Source organism: Mytilus trossulus, chromosome 8 (assembly GCF_036588685.1).
Source record: "Mytilus trossulus isolate FHL-02 chromosome 8, PNRI_Mtr1.1.1.hap1, whole genome shotgun sequence".
NCBI classification, from domain to species: Eukaryota; Metazoa; Mollusca; class Bivalvia; order Mytilida; family Mytilidae; genus Mytilus; species Mytilus trossulus.
The window spans coordinates 2,501,764-2,522,178 of NC_086380.1; the positions used below are offsets into that span (position 1 = coordinate 2,501,764).

Sequence of the window (20,415 nt, forward strand, 5' to 3'; positions counted from 1 at the left end):
GCCTTGGGTCACACCAAACAGCAAGCTATAATGCCCCCTCCCCCCCAAAAAAAAAATATTTAAAAAAATACTAGTGTAAAATAATTCAAACGGGAAAAACAACAAACGAGAAACGAGAAACGCTTATGAACAAGATCAACAAACGACAACTAATCAACATTACATTCTTGACTTAGAACAGTTTAAACAATTGCAACGGGTTCACGTTTTAATGGTACCAAACCTTCACCCTTATTTGAAACAATTAGTGTAACATCACAACATCGAAAGACACGCTATAAAATATCAATTGATATTGTCTTTACTTCAATCCTGTTCCTTTTTCACGAATGTGATCTACCGAATTAGACTATTTACCAATTTTGCAATAAAATAAGTAAGCCGACGGGTGCCACATGTAAAGCAGCATCTGCATACCCTTCCGGAGCATCTGAGATCACCTCCAGTTTATGGTGTTTTTTTTGGACAAACTTTTTTTTTGACTTTTTTTCGCGACAAATCAAAAACATTTTTTTTTCTTTCAATTTTAGCATTTCATATAGTGGCAGCTGTGGGTGAAACAAACATTTTTTTCTCAGAATCAAAAACAAATTATTGTTTTAAACTGGAAACAAACTTTTTTTCCAAAAAAATCCATAGCGGCCCCCTCTTTTGCTGCATATCCAAGAACAAGACCTACCTTAAGAACGTTTCATAATTAAAACAATCGACTCGTGTGTCAGATTAGTAACAGCTTAGCTATACGAATAAGATCATGTAATACCAATGTGTTTTGCAAATAACTTGTGTTGTTTGACGCCTTCCAATTAATTGATTTCAAGAAATTAAAGGTTTAACATATTATAGATCAAAGACATGCAGTTGAAACGAATGTGTGTTCTCTTTGATCGTAATCCGTTCTTGATTCATAAACTATGAATGACAACACTTAGGAGACCAGAATCAAACGATTCGTAAGATCGATAGTAAGTTATTGGTTACTACCCACTGCTGTGTTGAGTATTTTAGTACAAAAACACAGACCAAAATCAATTCGGAAAAAGTATTCAAGACAAGATTTCCAATTAACGCTACAGTTATAGGAAGGTACCTGACAACTTTAATACGAGTAAATGTTATCAGAGACATATGTGTGTATATATGTCTCTGATGTTATCAATGTTTTCCCACAGGTTAGACGAACAATAAGTTCAGGCGAAAGTAAAAAGCGAGCGCAAGCCATGACAAACTTATTTACCGTTAACGCCAAGGAACAGTAAATGTGCAATGTTACATGCGTTGGTCAAATTTTGAATACAACTTATGCTCGTTGAACTATAATTGATTGAAAATCGGAAAAACAAATATGCATTCATCTCTTTTTTTCTCTGCAGTTTCATGAGTTTGCATTCTTTCAAAATAGGTGAACAGGCTCCGTGATGAAGGCCTTACATTGACCTATAATGATTTACTTTTTTAAATTGTTATTTGGACGGAGAGTTGTCTCATTGGCACTCACACCACATCTCCCTATATCTATTTCTATAGAATGCACATAACATCGACTTAAACGTAATTTGTCTTACATTCATCAAATTGGCACCTTCAAACCCCATAGTTTTTTTTTTAAATATTTTTGATGTTACTCAATTTCCGTTTTTATAATGTAAAAAGGCCCTGTAAAAGAATACTAGTACTATTTACCACACAGGCCAAATTGTTGTTGAAATCAGAGAACTGTATATCTTATTTTAGATACATAATTCCTTTTTCAAAAATCCAGGCTAAGATTTAGCTAATAACATCACCAACATCCTATTTTTTGTTTACCCTTCACTCAGGGTGTAAATGATAACACAGTATACGTAAATGCTAGATACATGTAGTTCTTTTCCATCTCCTCTCACATGTTTTTGCATCGAAATATATAAAGGCTGGAATAAGATCGTTATCCCGCCAACTACTTTGCACCAGTAGTCTTTTTTATGTGTTTCTTCTCAACATCTATCACTGCAAAGGAAACCGTTGATTCTCACAATGATTTGAATGGGTTTGGTTTGTAGTAAAGGGAACAATGCATTCCTGACCCGGTAGCTTAAAAAAATGGTTAACATTGTGTGTGGAAGCCTTGAAAAACTTGTAATCATTGTTTGTGGAAGCTGAAAAGGCTTCCCGGTTACATTCTGATTATAAATCAATACACTTCTATTCGACTTACAATGCGCCCAATTGTGTAATTCTATTTTTTTCCATTCTATTATTGCAGTACTAAACAATGTCTTTTGTATAACCTAACGGAGATTTTAAAGGTGAGCTCGGTACAAGATGTTAGATTACTGCTACATATTGATCTGTATGTAGATTTATCACTGTTTCAATCATACACCAAGGATCCTATATCGTAACGCATAACACACCCGGTCTAATTTGAACATGTATATTGCTATATTATAACTGGTATATTTTATGGTACATTCACATTATAAAAAACTTGGATGATTTGAGCATATATTACTGTACCTCAGATTATACCGGTATCTGATTTGAGCATTGTTGAACCTAAGTTTATACCGTGTCAACTTTGAGCATGTATTGTTGTACATTAGTGTATGCTCGGTTTGATTTGAGCATGTATTGTTGTACCTCAGTTTAAACTGTGTGTGATTTGAGCATGCACTGTTGTACCTCAGTTTATACTGGGTTTGATTTGAGCATGCATTGTTGTACCCAAGTTTATACCATGTCAGTTTTGAGCATGTATTGTTGTTCATAAGTTTATGCTCGGTTTGATTTGAGCATGTATTGTTGTACCTCAGTTTAAACTGTGTGTGATTTGAGCATGCATTGTTGTATCTCAGTTTATACTGGGTTTGATTTGAGCATGTATTGTTGTTCATAAGTTTATGCTCGGTTTGATTTGAGCATGTATTGTTGTACCTCAGTTTAAACTGTATGTGATTTGAGCATGCATTGTTGTACCTCAGTTTATACTCGGTTTGATTTGAGCATGCATTGTTGTATCTCAGTTTATACTCGGTTTGATTTGAGCATGCATTGTTGTATCTCAGTTTATACTCGGTTTGATTTGAGCATGCATTGTTGTATCTCAGTTTATACTGGGTCTGATTTAAGCATGCATTGTTGTACCTCAGTTTATACTGGGTCTGATTTGAGCATGCATTGTTGTGCCTAATTTAATACCTTGTCAGTTTTGAGCATGTATTGTTGTTCATTAGTTTATGCTCGGTTTGATTTGAGCATGTATTGTTGTACCTCAGTTTAAACTGTGTGTGATTTGAGCATGCATTGTTGTATCTCAGTTTATACTGTGTTTGATTTGAGCATGCATTGTTGTATCTCAGTTTATGCTCGGTTTGATTTGAGCATGTATTGTTTTTCATTAGTTTATGCTCGGTTTGATTTGAGCATGTATTGTTGATCATTAGTTTATGCTCGGTTTGATTTGAGCATGTATTGTTGTACCTCAGTTTAAACTGTATGTGCTTTGAGCATGCATTGTTGTACCTCAGTGTATACTCGGTTTGATTTGAGCATGCATTGTTGTATCTCAGTTTATACTCGGTTTGATTTGAGCATTCATTGTTGTATCTCAGTTTATATTGGGTCTGATTTGAGCATGCATTGTTGTACCTCAGTGTATACTCGGTTTGATTTGAGCATTCATTGTTGTATCTCAGTTTATAATGGGTCTGATTTGAGCATTCATTGTTGTATCTCAGTTTATACTCGGTTTGAATTGAGCTTGCATTGTTGTACCTCAGTGTTAGTCTGATTTTAGCATGTAATGTTGTACATCAGTTTATACTTGGTTTGATTTAAGCTTTTAAGCCTGTTTTGCGTCAGTTTATACTCGGCTTGATTTGAGCATACCTTGTTTTACCTAAGGTCATACTTCGTCTGATTTGAGCATACATTGTTGTACCTCAGTTATTACTTGGTTAGATTTGAGCATGTATTGTTGTACCTCAGTCTGATTTCAGCATACATTGTTGGTCTCTAGATTATACTCGGTTTGATTTGAGCATGCATTGTTGTATTTCAGTTTATACTCGGTCTGATTTGAGCATGTATTGTTGTACCTCAGTTTTGGTCAGTCTGATTTGAGCATACATTGTTGGTCTCTAGATTATACTCTGTTTGATTTGAGCATGCATTGTTGTATCTCAGTGTATACTCGGTTTGATTTGAGCATGTATTGTTGTACCTCAGTTTTGGTCAGTCTGATTTGAGCATACATTGTTGTTACTCAGTTTATATTCGGTCTGATATGAGCATGCATTGTTGTACTTGGGTTTATACTCGTTCTGATATGAATATTGCTGTACCTCAGTTTATACTCATTGTGATATGAATATTGCTGTACCTCAGTTTATACTTGGTCTGATTTGAGCATATGTTGTTGTACTTCAGTTTATACTCGATCTGATATGAGTATTGCTGCAACTCAGTTTATACTCGGTCTTATTTGAGCATGTATTGTCTTTATACTTTGTTAAGTTGTTTCTTACACTATAAGGTATCACATAGATGGCTCTCAAATAATTATAGATTATTACATGGCATTTTCCATATGGCTCTGGTATCAGCCCTAGACTCCCATATCAAGCCAGAGGGCTTTAGCCCGAGGGCTTGATATGGGTCGTGGGCTGATACCAAGGACCATATGGAAAATGACATGTTATAATCTATTTATCACATATTTTCAAGCAGGAGAAAACAAATAGCTTACACCAAATTAAGTTTGATATTTCATCAAAAATCAAAAAGATATTTAACGAAAAAACTAAATAAATGTATCACTGTGAGTTAAAAATGTTCGTATCACTGTGAGTTAAAAAAAAGTTCATATCACAGTAGCATGAGTAGGTTAACAACGTTTTGTGAAAAGTTTCAGAAATAATGGAAACGGGTACTTTTGTGATTTTCACTGTTGATTTCTACTTTTTTCTTCTACAGCACATTTGTTACTTTCTAAAAATGTTTTCATTGTGTTTAACTTGTTTACAAATAACCTTTGATTGACAGGTTACCGGAAGTTAAATTCGGGGGCTTGATATGGATTTCGAGGGCTGATATCGATATCGGCCCCGAGGGCTGATAACCAACCCTGACTTCCGGCTATTATTGGCCATGCAAAAACGTATCAGTACAAAATATGTGATAATACCAGTTACCGACTCTTGTGTATTGTGTACAACTTATCAAAATGAGCAAGCGTATAAGAAAACATTGTTTCCAGTAAAGAATGTCACCTAAGCATTAATCATATATTCTCTTATAAGATTGTAAGGGTTTCTTCGTCAATCCTTAATCTGGATAAATTGCATTTATAATTTAAGAAATTTCCAAAAAAGTTCAGATTTGTTTAGCTACTGTATTTAACCTTTGACAAAGAAACTTCAAAATAAATGAGTGTATGCTTCCCATGGGAGACACTAAAATTCTTCATTGAAACTGTCATGCTTCTTAAATACCAGAACGGAAATGATTATGCATAGAAATTAGAGGGTTCACCATAACAATATTTCGGAATAACTCGTACCTAATTAGAGAAATTGAAAAATATTTTTTTCATTGAAAATCAATAAGCTGGCATATGAATCTTTATTAAAAAATAATAAAATAATTGGTTTGACTGTAAGTCCACATTATCATGTTTCAATTCCTGATTTATCTTGTCCATTGAAAACAGGGAATTAATAACAGGGTTAAAGAGTGCACAAATTAAGTCAGATTATTCGATTTCTGATGAAAGTGATCTGAAAATTATATTGTTAGTCATTCACCCTTTCATTAAAAAAAATGCCATGTTAAAGTCAATGGAGTCTGGATATAAAGTCAATGGAGTCCTGCTGGTCTAAACAATCTGTATTGTATAGACGTGAACTTAGAAATATTGATATCATCATCTAATGAAAAAACATAACTGGAGAGATGCAGATAAAGAATAAAAAAACACGATTGTAAATTGCATTTTAGGACATTCACTTTATATCAGATATTGCTTAAAATATTTCATATATTCTTATGTTATGGAAGATTGGAGTTGATAATAAAGATCAATGATATTTTCTTATTCTCATATGACGTCCTTATTACGCTTTGTAAACAAAGCCGTGTTCTAATGAGCACAAAATATGTTTGACACATGCGCACGAACTTACTGTGCATATTAACATTATTTCCATCGTTATTCATTAAAATATATACATTTAAGCAGCTAACATAAACTTTTATTATATATTTTTATAAAACAACATATATTTACTCAGCTCGTAGTTTTTAAACTTATTCATTGAACTTTTGATGTCATCCCTAAATCATTTGCATCAAATAAAAGTTTAAAAAAAAATGAAATCCATGAAAATGGTCATCTCACACAAACATTGATGTGTTCATCAGGTTTATCCTCCACTGACCGTACAAGACCATTATGGGTATTCATGGTTGTTAACCCCCAACCCTATATAACAAAAAGAAAACTTTGTAATAAAATATTTTATTTGTAAAGATTGCACCATGAGTCTTTGTTTTCCTTTTGTCTTTATCTTTATCTTCTCCATCTGGAATTAGAAAGGTCAACATACAGTAAATAAGCTACATCACAGATTTTGTAAAAATTGTATATAGAAATCATATAAAATCAGCAAAATTTTAAAGTTTTCAAGTTTCTAGATTATTTCTATAAAGAATGTTTTTGATATCTAAATATCCATATCAAAAGACAGTAATTGCTGGAGCCGTGGTGTAGTGGTTAGTGCATCGGACTTCTAATACAAAGGTTACTGGTTCGATTCACGTTCCAGAATGAAAATATCAAGGACTGAATTTTCGGCTCTCTCTTGACTCCATTTGCAAATATGGTCTTGAGGAAACAATGATAGTCTGTGGGGAGGGGACAATACATGGCTGACCCTATTCAAGAGAGAGCCATATCTCTTGCACATAAAAGAGACCGTTGTAAATTTTGAAAAAGAGCAGGCTAATGCCACTACAAGGCAGCACTGGCAAAGTGGAACTAGATATATATGAATCTTATTCAAAAGCATATATGTAACAGGCTATTATTTAAACTTAGAATTATTTTTAATTATAGAATTGGCATAGTGTCTAGTGCAAATTTGTAATAAATTTCATATTTATATTGTACTATTTTAAAAAAAGTTTTGAGTGGCGCATAACATTTTCCATGCAATGTTTTTTGTAAAGATCGTGGTGTTCGTGGCACAGTACATACATTATATTAAAATGTGGTATTTTCTTTGTGATAAAAAACACTGTGTGCTGCATAAAACATTAAAATATAGAATAAAAAATAAATTTGAAGCACAAGAAATTTATGCAAATTCCATAATTAAAATAATTCCAAGTTGAATTAATAGACTGTTATATGTAAAGGAATCTTCACTAGAATTCTTACGACCTTATCAAAACATAAGATGACATTATAAACATTACAGAAGACATCTGTATCCCTTATATATAATAATATAAACAAACTATTAAAAATGAATAATGACCACTTTATTACAATGAGGTCTAACAAGGGGCACACACATTTTCATGGATTCTAGGACTTCATTATAAAGAGGTCTAACAAGGGGGACACACATTGTCATGGATTCTAGGACTTTATTACAATGAGGTCTAACAAGGGGGACACACATTGTTATGGATTCTAGGACTTTGTAACAAAGAGGTCTAACAAGGGGGACACACATTGTCATGGATTCTAGGACTTCATCAAATGGAGGTCTAATTTCTGGAAAGGAATTGTCATGGCTTATAGGACCTCGATAAAAATAGGTCTGACATGAGGACCGAAATTGTCATGGATAAAAGAACTTCATTACATTATTAAATATTATAGGAATTCATTACACTCAATGTAGGATTTACACGAGGACACAAGTTGTCATGAATTACAGGACTTTTAAATTACAAAGAGGACTCAACATAATATTCCTTCATTACAGAGAGTTCCAACTTGGCGAAATAAATTGTCAGGGATTATTAAATAAGGGCACATGTATATTCTCTTGGTCTAATATATACGACACAAATTTTCATTTATTACAAAATAGGGCACACATCATAGTCTAAAATATAGAGGGACACATATAATTATATAAATTATATAATATTGTACAATACTGTTGCCAAGGACACAAAATTGACAAAAACTGAAAAGTAGTATAAAATAGATATACAAAAAGTGATAGATTATAACATATCACTGGCTTACTGCTGACCAAATATAAAGTTACTCTGTTAAAAACATTCAATACTTATTAGGAAAGAGCCTAGTTTGTTTGTAGATATGAAATTTTTCACTTTCAAGCAGATCAAAAATGGGATATAAATTTTCAGATATATATCCACAGGGTTCTAGCCATTTGGGGGAAGTGATTCCAACTATTTATCCCTGTTCAAATACGTTGATCTTCCAAAACTAGAGGCTTGTAAGAGCCTGTGTCGCTCACCTTGGTCTATGTGAATACATGTATTAAACAAAGGAAGCAGATGGATTCATGACAAAATTGTGATTTGTTGATGGTGATGTGTTTGTACATCTTACTTTACTGAACTTTCTTGCTGCTTACAATTATCACTATCTATAATGAACTTAGCCCAGTAGTTTCTTTGGAAAATGTTACCGGTACTGTAGTAAAAATTTACAAATTTTATGAAAATTGTTAAAAATTGACTATAAAGGACAATTAATCCTTAGGGGTCAATTGACCATTTTGGTCATGTTGACTTATTTGTAAATCTTACTTTGCTGAACATTATTGCTGTTTACAGTTTATCTCTATCTATAATAAAATTCAAGATAATAACCAAAAACAGCAAAATTTCCCTAAAATTACCAATTCAGGGGCAGCAACCCAACAACGGGTTGTCCGATTCATCTGAAAATTTCAGGGCAGATAGATCTTGACCTGATAAACAATTTCACTCCAGTCAGATTTGCTCTAAATGCTTTGGTTTTTGAGTTATAAGCCAAAAACTGCATTTTACCCCTATGTTCTATTTATAGCCATGGCGGCCATCTTGGTAGGTTTAGTGGGTCACGCCACACATTTTTTAAACTAGATACCCCAGAGATAATTGTGGCCAAGTGTGGTTAAATTTGGCCCAGTAGTTTCAAAGGAGAAGATTTTTGTAAAAGTTAACGACGACGGACGAGGACGACCGACGCCAAGTGATGAGAAAAGCTTACTTGGCCCTTTGGGCCAGGTGAGCTAAAAATAGGGTTCCCACCTGTGGACCACCCCCCTTTGGGATCTGCCACAGATCCACCTCATCCCCTAAATTTTTATTGTTATTTCAGACTTCCATCAGACATAGACTAGTTGTTATCATGATGATACTTATTTCTGACCTTATTTGCAATTCTGAACTGACGTAACCAAAATTTATATTAGGAAAATTAATCTTGTTCTCCGGAATATTAGGCATTGAATATTTGATCATTTGATATGATCAATATTACCAGCCATGCATGGTTAGACAGAAAAGATATACATCTTGTACATCATAAGGCAGAACAGAGTCATCAAGAATTTTAATGGAACCTTTGTATTTCTACATGAAACACTTGTTTATCTCTGATCAATGTACCGTGCCTGGACAATTATCGTCACATAAACAGATTTGCGAAACAAAGTTGTCACTTTGTCTGATGACCAAAAGAGAACTCTCCAATAAAAAGACCAAAAAGGCATAAAAATGATCAAAACAGTCATCACTTCTCATAATTTAACATCAATTTACGTCTTAAGTATAAACATTTGTAAAGAAAATCGTAAAAGTCATATGTCTTTATCAACTTTCATCAACTAAATTTTGTTACAAAAAGTAAATATCCTATAGATCAAAGAGATACAATACTACACACAGAACCAATCAAGACACTATTAAATACAGATCTTTATAGTTAAGTGGTATGATTAATTCTACAGGCTTTCATCTATTACTTTAACTAAAGTCATAAAATTAAGTTAAAAATTAACAAATAAAGGGAAATAATTCAAAACAAATTTAAGAATTCTGATATACAGATTGTTTTACTGGACAAGTAGCAAATGGTTCATTTATTTTCCTTTTTATCTTAACAGTTTTTACTGTTGTCTACAATTTTTACTTTATATGTCAAAAGCTTTTTTAAACATTCTTTTTTATTAGGTTTAAAGTCTCTAATAAAGTTCTGATACCTGAAAACCATTTTTTTTACATTATTACACAGGCAAACTGTATATATTTTCAAGTCACTCTTTAGTAATAAAAACAATCATATTTTTATTATTATTCTTATAATTCCAATTGAAAATGTAATAATATGATACAATGTTAAACATTACATAATAAATTTTAATTTAATGAAAATATTTTCAATTGCAGAAGATAAATAAAAGGTGTAAAGCTTTAAGGAATACACCAACAAGGCAGCAATCTAAAGACAAAATTAACCAGAACAGTCAAAAAGACACCTAAATGGCAACAAACAATCCTTTACGATAGACATAAATTCAAAATTCTAAATCATTCTGTCTCTGAACAATGTGAGTGAAGCATAATATAAAATTAGTTCATGCAATCAACATCTTAGTCCTGTAAGTGGCATAATGATCAACTTGCCCTTTTGACAAAAAGAGGGTTGTTGTAAAAAAAAATCTAGTTTAATGTAGAGATTAATTAATCTTGTTATTTTGTAAAAATTTAATTTACTGAAAAGTACAATTTCTTTTGAATTGCAATTCATAGAAATAAAAGTAGTGACCATTTTACAATAATGTCTCTGCTTTACTCATGTTAGTCAAAATCTTTATTCACAACCCTAATACAACTAGCAACCTCAAGTACAATAAACCTCATCACTATTTGTTCGCCATTACTGGACACCACAGAGGTTCCTGTAAAATTTTGAAATCGCAATAGAAAATATCTGTCGCCACACTGAAAAAGTGATTGTATGATGACAATACCATTATTCCTGAACTTCAAGGTGCCAACTAAATATAGGAAGATGTGGTATGAATGACAACGACACAACTCTCCATCTAGGTCACAATTGGTAAAAAAAAACCATTATAGGTCAAAGTATGGACACTGAACATGCTTAACCCCCCTACAATTTTGCGCCTCTGGCTTTTGTTAGTCTTGAAAGAGTTTTAATTTTAGTTTCTTGCGTATAATTTGGAGTTTAGAATGACGTCCATTATCACTGTACTAGTATACATATTTTTTTAGGGGCCAGCTGAAGGAAGCCTACAGGTGCGGCAGTTTCTCACTTCATTGAAGACCCATTGATGGCCTTTGGCTGTTGTCTGCTCTATGGTCGGGTTTTTGTTGCTTTGGTTTAATCCCCATTTACAAAACTAAAGTACTTTTGTTTCATCAGTTGTGCAATCAGGATACTTAATTTTTCTTGCGAAATAAAAACAAAAAAAATAGACTTTAGATATATTCTTTACCAAATATATTTTGTTGTTTCTCATGAATCAATAATCAATATCAACTCAATAAAAAAGGCACTTCTACTGGTCCTTTAGGGACTTGTTAAACACTTTTAATGAGGGGGCTCCAAGGGGTCCGGATCCCCAAATTCTGGGCTGTAAAATATTAAATCTTGAGGTCACAAATTTAAAGAAATTTAAATCCAGACATCCTGAAATTCGAGAAAAGAATTCCCGGATACCAAAAGGATCAATCCCAAAATCCTGAGCTTAAAAACACCCAATCCTGACATCCCAAAAAAGGTCCTGCCCCTCTCTTTAGTTTCAACATCATACTAGTAGAAATACATCATTTTCATGGCAATTTTATTTTTATCAACATTATAAACCAAATCAATACCAGGAATTAACCAGATGCTCCGCAGGGCGTAGCTTTATACGACCGCAGAGGTTGAACCCTGAACAGTTGGGGCAAGTATGGACACAACATTCAAGCTGGATTCCGCTCTAAATTTGGATTGTGATTAAATAGTTGACACAGCATAGGTTTCTGACACAGAATGAATGTATTCAAATGAACTTAAAATTTTTGTTTTCTCTTATAGCAATTCACTATGCTGTTGAATATTAATCCTCTCAAAAAAATGTTTGAAGAAATTTTCTTTTTATTTATGAAATTTCAAATGAGAAAAATTTAACCCAATTTTTTATTCACATCCCCCTTTCCCTTATTCCAAAACTAATTTCAATTAAAATATTCTAATGGAGCTTGCAACAATTACTACTCATTTAAATACATGATGTAAAAAAACTGCTTGTTATCACTGAATGGTAAAGATTATTTAAATTTATCAGTTGGTAGTAAAAAGTGAATATACATTGTATATTGTATATAACAAAGATTTAAGTTGATTCTGGACAAAGAAAGATAACTCCAATTAAAAAAAATTCTTGCAGATATTTCTTGCTTACTATACTGGACAAAGAAAGATAACTCTTAATTAAAAAAAAATTTGCTATTTCACAATATTGTGAAATTAGATATTTCTTGCCATTGCACAATACTGTGCAATTGAAAAGACTTGCTTTTGCACAATACTTAATATAATAATTTTAGATCCTGATTTGGACCAACTTGAAAACTGGGCCCATAATCAAAAATCTAAGTACATGTTTAGATTCAGCATATCAAAGAGGCCCAAGAATTTAATTTTTGTTAAAATCAAACTTAGTTTAATTTTGGACCCTTTGCACTTTAATTTAGACCAATTTTAAAACTGGACCAAAAATTAAGAATCTACATACACAGTTAGATTTGGCATATCAAAGAACCCCAATTATTCAATTTTTGATGAGATCAAACAATGTTTAATTTTGGGACCCCGATTTGGGCCAACTTGAAAACTGGGCCAATAATCAAAAATCTAAGTACATTTTTAGATTCAGCATATCAAAGAACCCCAAGGTTTCAATTTTTGTTAAAATCAAACTAAGTTTAATTTTGGACCCTTTGGACCTTAATGTAGACCAATTTGAAAACGGGACCAATAATTATGAATCTACAAACACAGTTAGATTCGGCATATTAAAGAACCCCAATTATTCAATTTTGATGAATCAAACAAAGTTTAATTTTGGACCCTTTGGGCCCCTTTTTCCTTAACTGTTGGGACCAAAACTTCAATACCAACCTTCCTTTTATAGTCATAAACCTTGTGTTTAAATTTCATAGATTTCTATTTACTTATACTAACGCTATGGTGCGAAAACCAAGAAAAATGCTTATTTGGGTCCCTTTTTGGCCCCTAATTCCTAAACTGTTGGGACCGAAACTCCCAAAATCAATACCAACCTTCCTTTTGTGGTCATAAACATTGTGTTTAAATTTCATTGATTTCTATTTACTTTAACTAAAGTTATTGTGCGAAAACCAAGAATAATGCTTATTTGGGCCCTTTTTTGGCCCCTAATTCCAAAACTGTTGAAACCAAAACTCCCAAAATCAATCCCAACCTTTCTTTTGTGGTTATAAACCTTGTGTCAAAATTTCATAGATTTCTATTAACTTAAACTAAAGTTATAGTGCGAAAACCAAGAAAATGCTTATTTGGGCCCTTTTTGGCCCCTAATTCCTAAAATGTTGGGACCAAAACTCCCAAAATCAATACCAGCCTTCCTTTAATGGTCATAAACCTTGTGTTAAAATTTCATAGATTTCTATTCACTTTTACTAAAGTTAGAGTGCGAAAACTAAAAGTATTCGGACGACGACGACGACGACGATGACGCCAACGTGATAGCAATATACGACGAAAATTTTTTTAAAATTTGCGGTCGTATAAAAATATGATATCATCAATAACATGTTATTTTTTATTTTCATCAACCAGGAAATGTGGACATCTGCATCAAGTTTACATTACATTTTAATGATGCTAATTTTATTATACAACAAGGTTGTTTTTGATACTGAGCAATTGTTTACTTTTAAAGACATAATAAGGTAAGAACTCAATAGAAATAATAATAACAATTATATATTTTTTTCAATTAATTAAAAGATTTCTTGAAAAAAGAGACCATTCTTCTGCATTTAGGGGTAAAATAGGCCTGAAAACACATTTGTTTTATTTAATTTTTTGATAATTTTCAGAATAAATGTAGAATCTTTGAAGTGTAACTTAAATATATTCAAATATTTCATATAGATTTTTTCTGCAATACAAGACAGTTTATTCCATAATATGGCAAAGTTCCTTAATGAAGGTTACTTTATATACAGAAGTGCCGTTAGATTGGGCCGCTATATTAAATGTAAAATGTATCAATGGATAAAATTTCACCAAGGAATCAATTCGCCAATGAACTAATATTGTTCAATCACCTTTCGGTTAAATAACTGTCTTTAAGATATTTTATCATTTAAATTGAAATGCAAATAAATTAGATATGTGATATCCCTGGTAACTTAAACCAAAACTTTATGAAAAGATATATATATATAAGGGTAGACAAAGGACAAAACACATCAAAAATATATGTCCAAATACTATCTTAGACAGGACATGAAAATTAAACAGAAAAAAATAACATGTGATGGTTATCTAATTTAATTTTAGAATTTTTAGTTAAAAAACTTTATATTTTATGAACTATTTTCCAGATAACTATGATGTCTGTTGTAAGAATCATGCTAATAGTTTCAGCTGTAGTCATCACTAGTGTCCAGGCTAAGAACATGTTGAAACAGAAACTTATAAATGAAGGAGAGAAATCAGAATCTGAAATCCATGGTAAAGTGTCAGATATTGATGCAAGTAGGGTTCGACGAAGTTACTATGGACACTGCCACGATGTGGACACATGGTTTACTTATGACGGAAAGGGTCATACTATTTATCTGGATCGTCAAAGTCCAAACTGTGGTTTATCAGCTATCAGATCATTCCAATTAGTAAGAAACAGTGGCCACAATCATGTTCGGTATGACTTAAACTGTTGCAATCTTCCAAAAACATACAAATGTCAAACTTCTACTTTTAACACACCATATAATAATGATGGCAAAGGGCTTAACATTTACTTAGACCGCCACCATGTGTCCTGTCCATCGAACGGATTCCTGAAACATTTCCATCTGAACAGGAACAACCATGGAGACCTCTACAGATATACTTTCTCATGCTGCAGTCCTCATTATTACCAAAGATCTCAAATGACATGCTACGAAACTACAACCCCTGCAAACGCTGATGGTAAAGGAAACATGGTTTATCTTGATAGACACAGACCTAGCTGCCATATCGGGTACTTCATCAATGGCTTCCAACTTGTTCGTCCAACAAAAACAACCATACAGTATAAGTACAGATGCTGTGCCTTTCGTCAGTAATTGAAAAGGACAAATATTGCTTTTAAGCAAATTTTAAAAATAAAAGAAATCGTAAAATTTGTATTGTTCTTTGCACTTTTGAGTTGGTCCCATTGTTTAACTTGTTTCATACAGACAGAACAGAATTATTGTGGTTCTTTCCATCAATGTTTGGTAGACCATAGTTTGTCAAATCATTGGACACTGGTTTTCTTGTTTTACTAATTGTGATCTTTAACAGTAGACAAGTGACCACAAATCAAGTTTTAAATTACTCTGAATCAGATATATCTTGATAAGAGTTGACCATGTTGGAAACCTTGGAAAAAATAACACTTTACAGTCAATTTCATTGAGTATGTAACCAAAGGTAAAATCTTTGGTTAGCTTGCTTGCTAGCTGACCCCTGAAGTCATTTTTAGGTCAGGTAAACTACCCTTCTTTAATAGTAGACTAGTCCAACAGATAACTATTCTTTCTGTCTGTAAGACTAGGCTACTTCGAAAGGAGGGAAGTATACCTTACCTAATAATGACTTCAGGGTTCACTTAGCAAGCATGCTAACCAAAGATGTTAACTTTGGCTACATCCTAAATGAAATCGGCTGTAATAAACTTACATTTTAAGGACTTTATCTTTACCCCCACTTGCCACTCTTTGTCCGTCTGGACTCCAGTCAACTGCATAAACCTTTCAAAATAGATCAATGGAGTAGTAATGTCAAAACAATGTTATGGTGCTAGTTCTTACTCTGTGGAGTACACAAATTCTCTTCAAAATCAACAATTATTCAAAGGTCTAGACTTTTTCTTGCTTTTTTGGTAATTTTTCGACTTTTTTTATATTATTTTTTTATTTAAAAGACTGGTGTAATTTTTCCACTGTCTAATACAGTACATTAGTAACAAGTTTCACATGTGAACAATAAATTTAGTACTTGCTTTTGTAAAAGTTAACTTCTGTTTATAGACTAAAATTAAAGTGATGCAATTACTTAAAATTGCAAATTTTCATACAAATAGGTTGCTGTTTGTAATATCAGTTTTTGTCATTTATCAGGCTGTAATAGTTTTCTTGTTTAAATTAATATTTATCATTTTGTCATCTGGGGTCTTTAAAAAGCAGACATATGGACCTTGTCAATGTTGAAGGTAGAATTATGACTTATATTTGATAACATCCACATCATTTGGAGTCCAATGGATAATTGATTCATTGGAAACCCTTTTTGTTACTGTGGATTCATCATTATTCGATGGATACCAATTTTCGGGGTTTCATGGATACAGGCCAAACAATTGAAATTTAATGTTAAAAAAATAACAAATTTTCCACAGGCTTGTATGCGGAATTCGACAAAACCACAAAATTAAATTTCCACAAACATGTAAGTTTTCCTTTATCCACAAAAAATGCAATTGGGACCCATGAAAATAAACGATTCCACAGTATTCTAATTACTTAAAGACTTACCTCATCAGCATGACCTGGTAAATCTAATAATATTTTCTTCTTCGTTACATCAAAGACTTTTAATGTGGAATCAGAACTACCACTACAAATCAGTCGACTGTCTGCTGACCAAGCCACCTGGTAAACTCTGTTCACATGACCTCTCAGTGTGGTTATAAACCTAAAATTTAACATGTGTACAATAAACTACCACTACACATCAGTGTATGGTCATCCATACATTGTTCATAGACTATCCAATTTAGCACTTATTAACAACTCATATAATTTACACTACTACACAAAGGTCTACATTTTGCTATGATTTTGAACTATTCTCTTTTGAGCTATTAGGAACATTGGGTGTCAATGGCAGATTGTTATAAAATAGGGAGTTTTGGATTTGCCAATGAGACAACTGTCAACCAGAGTTCAAATGACAAAGATAAAAGCAATTAAAGGTCACTGTACTCTCTTAAACATCAGTGAAACCTGTCAGATATCAACATATCAAGGAAACCTTCACCAGCTTAAATGAAATGTCTTCAAAGAACTACAATTTACAAACATTAAATATTTGATGAATGCTTTGAGATACATGTATTACATTTAATTAAGGAATAGCTGTAATATATTTCTGTCTATGAAGAAATAACATCAAAATGTGGTGCACACTGACTAACCCTCTTAGTGAGTTATTTTAAAGTGTGCACCACATTTTTATGTTATTTCGAATATACAGAAAAAATATTGCAGTCATTTCTTATAATTCAATCCTAAATTCCATTGGTATAAACCATGAAAAATGTTGGTGACGTCACTGTCACATGACAAAATTATGTCTATGAGATGATAAACAAAACAATGTCAGCCAATCATAAAACATGTTACATTCAAAATTACATTATATCCAAATAAATTCTATTTTGTTGTTAATCGACTTACTGTCCTGTTTTACCATCCCATAATTTAACAGATTTGTCAAAGGAAGCACTAGCTATTAATCTGGTATCTGGTGAGAATTTAACATCATTAATTAACTGCTGGTGACCTGTCATACGACAGATTGGTTTCTTTTCTTCTTCTGGGTTCCATAAATACAAAGTAAAATCATCTGAACCGGAAACCAGTCTTTCTGGTTGTGATCCCTGAATAAAGAAATGAAATATATGAATAAGAAGAAAGATAACTCAAAATCAACTAAGAGAGTTCAGTTCTTTTTGTAGAACTATTTGTAATAACTAATAGTAATATGTACAATTTAGAAAAAATAATGGCAGTCAAAAATAAGAGACAAAAACACTTTGATACCATGTGGAATGCATTTAAAGTATTATTTTTATAATTCAATTTGTCATTTGTTTTTACAATCTATATTTATTGTCAAAACTAACATAAAATATTATTGTATCTAATAGCACAATTTATTATGTACTGAAAATCTTACAGGATATTTTTTATATTTTTTTTTTTTTGAATTTTTTTACAATTCTCAAGTGCCACACAGTGGTACATGAACATTTAACTCTAATTATATTTTTCTTCTGTATTTTCTTACTTCTTTTTTTTCATATAAATAGAAAAAATGAATTTACAACAATGTTTATTGTCATAAATAAATATATATTCAAATTTATTGCTAATATTACTGTATGTATGTTTGATGTGTTGTACTTGTTGTAAATCTTGAAAATAATAAAAAAAAAAAAAAAAATAGTATTTCTTTTACTGGGAGTTAAAGGAGTAGGTCCAGTAAGACCCCTTTTATGCCCCAAAATATAACAGTTTTACAAAATTATTAAAATGTAAACCTTCAGCTATTTATTGGAATGCATCAGGTTCTAGCATCGATAAGTCATGCTAAATTACTGAAATCTTCACAATTTTAGCATTTTAGTTAAATCTTAGATGGTTTCTGTCTTAAATGAAAGTGTCCGCAGTTGTGTTCATTCTTAATATTGAAATGCAAGTTGTATTTGATGATAATACATAAGATATATAAAGGTTGAGGATGAACATGGATGTGACAAAAAACATCTGAAAAGTGACATTTTTTGGCATATTTGATAGGTTTTTCATCAGAGTATTTTTAATGAGTAAATCATTTATATATATATATATACAATTAAGGAAGCTCGCTTGTCATATTTTGGAATTTTGGTCAGATTTTCCGAATCCTCTGGTTTTATCCATTTGAATGCATTAACAAAATTTGCCTGGTGACCCCCATTTTTCTTTTTATAATTCTTTTACATGTATAATGATAAGCTGTCTATTAAAGTCTTATAACATTTTAATTACTTTTTAATAGTTTTTGAAGACTTAAACTTGTTAATGATAAAGCTATGAAAAGTCAAGAGAGAACATTTTCCCGCCAAAATTTCAATGGCTAATATCTCGAAAACAAGCACGGTGACCTATATGTTTTTTTTGCTCTTTTGATTCCTTTATTAATCCCCTATCAATATATGCTAGTGTTTTGAAAAGTTTATTACTTTGAAACTGAGAAGCCAGCTCCATTAAGTAAAAAAGAGTTTCATATGCTGATTATTATGAGGTCATTATCATCATACACAGTATCAACTTTTAAAAACATCAGGCTAAAGATGGAAAGAGACTAAAGGCTTTAGATTTAATTATTTATTTGGATTATCTCCCTTTGATGCATATTTTTTTTAAATTTCCACCTAACATCATTACTTTTAGATATATATAGATTCTTACATTGATACCAGTGGATTATCGGATTTATCCAATCGAGATAGTTAAATTATCAATTTTAAAGTTCGAGCCGCCTCGGCGAGTACTTTAAAATTTATAATTTAACTATCGAGATTGGATAAATCCGATAATCCACGAGTAACTATGTAAGAATCTGTTTCTCTAATGATTAAAAAGACATTTTCTTTTTTTGTTTACCGAAAATCCCCTTCGAGTGCCTTTCACATTGCACGAAGTTGTCAATTTCATTAACACCTGTTATCATATTTTGGTTCATCCAGTCAGCCAAAAAGGTCATGACCCTTAAAATCTCGATCTTCTGAGATCACCAGCAACCACACGTTGATTAAATTTTTTTATACAATGGGTTCGAAAAGGGATAAATTTCCATAGAATTAGAGAAATATATATATAAAACTGAAATTATCAACAAGCAAAAGTACATGCTTGTTGAACGTGTTGAGTAATATATTTAGTGTGTATTAACCTTTTTGTTATCTTGAGTATGAAATACCATGTGTCATATCTTTAGTATGGTCTACAATATATTATTTAACTTATTTGTGATATATATGTTTTTGTGAATTTCTGTAACTGAGATGTATTTTGATTGTATAAATCATGTTTTATCTTTGGTGTGTATTACCTTAACTGTGTTGTATCTTTCCAAAGCTTTTTTCTGCAATTCTTCTCCTGAAATTATAAAAGAACACAATTAAACTAATTTTTTTTTATCAGATCATTGCATGTTGTTATTACTAGATTGTCTGTAAAGGGTTATCCTATCCCTCATTTCTATATATGCAAAACCAACTGTAAAATTTAACAATAATAACTCTTTTAGGTTATAAATAAGTGTAACAGATTTGCAATTAAATCTAATATTTTGTACTTTAGTTAACTAGAAATGTG

At 31.9% G+C, this 20,415-nt stretch overlaps 1 protein-coding gene across 1 annotated transcript in view; it reads right to left on the minus strand.

Moving 5' to 3' along the window:
* Nucleotides 1–6,483: 6,483 nt before the first annotated feature.
* LOC134728114 (notchless protein homolog 1-like) overlaps nt 6,484–20,415 on the minus strand; it is a 36,852-nt gene continuing 22,920 nt past the window's right edge. Inside the window, exons 9-13 of the mRNA XM_063592546.1 lie at nt 20,150–20,190; nt 17,728–17,930; nt 16,804–16,963; nt 15,950–16,020; nt 6,484–6,563 (exon numbers count right to left, since the gene is read on the minus strand). Of these exons, the coding sequence (XP_063448616.1) occupies nt 6,551–6,563; nt 15,950–16,020; nt 16,804–16,963; nt 17,728–17,930; nt 20,150–20,190 (488 nt within the window). The 3' untranslated portion in view covers nt 6,484–6,550. The remainder of the gene's footprint in view (nt 6,564–15,949; nt 16,021–16,803; nt 16,964–17,727; nt 17,931–20,149; nt 20,191–20,415) is intronic.